Raw genomic sequence first — 4,127 nt, 5'->3', positions numbered from 1 at the left:
TACACACACACACACACACACACACACACACACACACACACACACAAACACACACACACACACACACACAGGCAGAAGTTTGTACTTCTGTCCATACATCTCTGTGAACCTAACACCTAATTAAAAATAGTACTTCACTCTTCAGCACCAGAACCTGGTCCCACAAGGACAACTGGACTCAACTGCTACAGACATAAAGGACAATAATCAGAGACAAAATGAGTAAAGTGTTAGTTCAGTCAGGGAGATTGTAGTTTTTAGTAGACCTGCTCCAACAGGACTTTAGCTGTAGACCAGGGGTACCCAAACATTTTCCCCGAGAGGGCCAAAATGAAAATCTATCCAGGGCTGCGGGCCAAATGCAGTAAGATAATACATGAAATTCAAATACTTTTTAAGTAAAGTCCTTTATTTTTAACTATCAAGCTCTTTTGTTTTAGTCTGTGCACTTGGAGAAAGTCTGCCATACGCTCAAGTAGCAAAGGCTCGTGGGACATTTCATAAATTGATAAAATATGAGTTTCTGTGGCCTTATAAAGTGTGCAAATCTACATGTGGGGTTAAATCTGATCTAAATATTTCTTGTTGTCATTTCATGTTCCATGTTTAATCCTAATAAATCAAAGATAAAATCAGCACCATGAATGAAAACTACCTTCACTACGTTTACATAGTCATTTGACCAATGGAAATACTGCGTTTCTGGATAACAGGTTACAACTTTGTAACTTTGGCAATTGTTGGTGGGCCAAATCAAATGCCTTGACGGGCTAAATTTGGCCCGCGGGCCCTACTTTGGGCTCCTTTGCTGTAGACAGATGTGTTCATACTGATCGTGTTTCAAGAAACACTTTTTATTTTTAACTCCAACTTTGATGAATAAAGCTTATACTGCAGACAGAACCAGATGAAAATCTGAACTCACCAGCTACATGTTTAATGTAATTTGATGTATCCAATTTTTTATAACTGCTGAATATTCAGACTGGCTGAAGAACTAAACTTTTAGCTTCTAATAAAAATATTATTAAAGACAAATGTGGTGAGGTCATATGGGCAGGTAGACCCCAGATCTTCTAAAACATGTAAATAACAATGTCCACACCACAAAGTAATACCTCATAATAACTAATGTAAATTACTTCATTACATTACTTGCTTGGTGTTGTTTTTTAACGATTGTATTTGGTTTTAACTCATTGATAGGACCACTAACTCTGAACCTCATAGGATTTTATTTAAAGCAGCAAAACCTGCTGAATCCAGAGGAGAATCCTCTGTTTAAAAATCTGTTTGTTGATCCATAAGATTATTTTTTTGACTGAATATATTTTATCAGACTGAACCTTGACCTGGAGGAGGGACAGTAAAGGTGATGAAATTAATACAGTATTTATCAACACGTCTTCTGTCTTTTCCAAAGAAAATCCAACACAAGTTATAAAGTTTGTGATTCAGGAAACAAACTTCATGTCAGTTATATACAACTCCAATGCCAGTGAAGCTGGGACATTGTGTAAAATATAAACAACACAATGATTTTCAAATTCTTTTCAACCTACATAAAATTGAATACCCTACAAAGACAAGATATTTAATGTTCTAAAGGATACATTTATTTATTTATTTATTTATTTATTGATTGATTGATTGATTGATTGCAAATGCTCACTCATTTTGAATTTTATATCTGCAACTCATTCCAAAAAAGCTGGCAAGATGGGTGAAGGGTCTTGCATAAGGACACAGCAACTGAGATGGATGGAGCAGGAGATTCGATCCAGCAACCCACCGGTTACACAACGACTCTCTTGCCACAGAAGCCCTAAAGGAAGAATTTATCTCTGGGTGGTGAATTAATATACCTGAAAGGGCTAATGTTGCTAATTTGGTGCAACATATTTTTTAAAGAAAAAATGAGCCTGTTTCAAACAAATTAATGGATGTTTTTGTCGGTTTGTATGTTTTGATGCATCTTCTTCTCTTATTAACATATTTTTTTATTAACCTTTGTCCAATGAGATCACAGATCTCTTTTTCAATGGTGGCCTGAGCCTGGAGGCAACCTATCTCTTCAGCTGTCTCTACAAAACCTTCCTCCTTCTGTCAGTATTTAGTTTCTATTAAATTCTGCTTCACTGCCTGACAAGATGTAAAACTTCTGAGGTCAGCAGATGTACTTTATGTTCTATAATACTTTCTTGTGGTTAATGTTCTGTTTCCACCACTTCTCTCTCTCTCTTGTCCTCCAGGTCCTCCAGGTGCTGTTCAGTCTTTCAGCCACCTGAGGTACAACTTGTGTAAGTGGTGTGAGATATCCAGTCCAGTGTGCACAGACAGCATTTGTCTCAGTAAATGCAACCTGTCCTCCTTCTGCACTGTCCTCGAGGAGATCTGTGTCTCCATATGGTGAGCCACTTTTTACTCAAACCCGTCACACTGGAAGACCTGACACTGTTACAGCGTTAAAGAATTAGAACATGTTGGTCTGTGTAAGGGTGAGATCTTCAGGTGGGTGGTGTATGGAGGGGGTTTAAGCATGTGGTGGTTTATCACTAAGACTGCAGTGTTACCATGATGTGATGATGTGCAACAGTATGATCTGATTAGCAGGACTCATGCCTAGACTATGACCCCATCAGGACCACACATGACAGCAGCTCAGTGTTTCTGTAGCAGAATATTCTAGAGCATAGCTGTATCATGTCAAGGTGTGTTCTAATCCCTGTGTATATGTAGTAGTATTGTCAATGGTTCTTATCAGTCGTGACATCAGTCATAGAGTACGGAGACAATGCAAACAACCAGCAGAGACACAGTCTATTTAGGATTTCTGATTACCACAGTAACATGAACACAGTTCAGCTGAGAAAAACAACAAACTAAACAAAGTGTAGGTGATTAGCTGATGCAAAGTTCTTTTACAGTATGTCATTTGTGAGAAAGACTTGTTTTACTAGTCCTGAAAATGAAAACTTGTTCGTCCCGTCAGAAAGTCTTCTCACTGTGCTCTAAGTCTGATGTCCTAAAAGATAAAATACTAACTATTGATAACTATCCAACTTTAGAAATGACCAGGCAACTTTAGAAATGACCAGGCAATCCCTTTCCTGTTTCTGTGACAGTCTGAATAAGGTCAGCAGGTTTCAGCACATCAAGATCAAACAAGATTTGTATTTTTTTTATAAAAACATGAAACTGGGCACAAACCAAGAATATGACTGTAAAGATTTTCAGCTTTTTAGTTAGAAGCTATTTTCTATGTTGTTGTCATGGTGAAAATAGTGACATTGGTGTAGTTATTTCGTATATCTCTTTAAAGCGTTGTACCAAAGTTTTCATTTGTTGTTTATTGTTTTATTTTTTGTAAAAACAGTTTCTGTGTCTGTTTATGATTAGAAGACCGTGAAACAGACCCTTGGAATTAGCAGTAATTAGACATTAAGCCTTTTGTTTTGCTTCTGTTTAATAGAAAATGCTTTTCGAAGCCTCTGTCCACAGAAATGTTGCCCACGTTATCTGATATAACAAACTCAGTTTGTTGCTGATCAGCATAATGAAACTTCCTGTAAGGATTTCTTACAGCTCTGCTAAAAAACATTTAAATATGTGGTTGGTTCTTTTTAGGGTTTTGACATTAGAACATGTTGTCTCTGGAACTTTTGTACCAGTTTATGGTAAAAACATTCATTTTGGCTGGAAATCCTTTTTGCGTTTTAGTCTGAACAACAGTCTGACTCTGGGATCCCCCTCATCTCTTGTTCACCCAGCTTCACCCTCCCAGCTCTGCAGGAAACCAGAGAAAAAGAACTGACTGGAAAGAGAGGGAGGAGAGAAAAGCAGGGGTTTGTTCTAACAATGTTTGTTTGTGTTGAACTTCAACAGAGATATACAGTATATCAGATTTGCTCAAAGGCTGTGAGGTTCAGAAATCTCCCAGTTCCATCAAGACGTTTTTACTAACACCAGTAAAAATAAACTTTCAAATGTACTGTAGTACCAAAGTAAAGTAAAATCCTTTAATATGGTTGACTTTAAAAACTTGGAAAATTGATAACATTGTTTATTTTGTTTTATTTTTTATCACTTCAGTAGAAAAAAGAACTTAATATTAGTTTCTTAATTTC

At 36.9% G+C, this 4,127-nt stretch overlaps 1 protein-coding gene across 1 annotated transcript in view; it reads left to right on the top strand.

Annotated features, from left to right (window-relative positions):
* Positions 1–4,127, top strand: part of tgfbr2l (transforming growth factor beta receptor-like) — a gene marked incomplete in the record, with an annotated part of 43,689 nt that overhangs the window by 11,350 nt on the left and 28,212 nt on the right. Inside the window, 1 exon segment of the mRNA XM_014019760.1 lies at positions 2,253–2,409. Coding sequence (XP_013875214.1) covers positions 2,253–2,409 — 157 coding nt within the window.

The sequence above is a fragment of the Austrofundulus limnaeus genome, unplaced genomic scaffold (genome assembly GCF_001266775.1).
Source record: "Austrofundulus limnaeus strain Quisiro unplaced genomic scaffold, Austrofundulus_limnaeus-1.0 Scaffold229, whole genome shotgun sequence".
Taxonomy (NCBI): domain Eukaryota; kingdom Metazoa; phylum Chordata; class Actinopteri; order Cyprinodontiformes; family Rivulidae; genus Austrofundulus; species Austrofundulus limnaeus.
The sequence above is the reverse complement of the archived record's forward strand: the minus strand, read 5'-3'. Positions and strand labels throughout refer to the sequence as shown.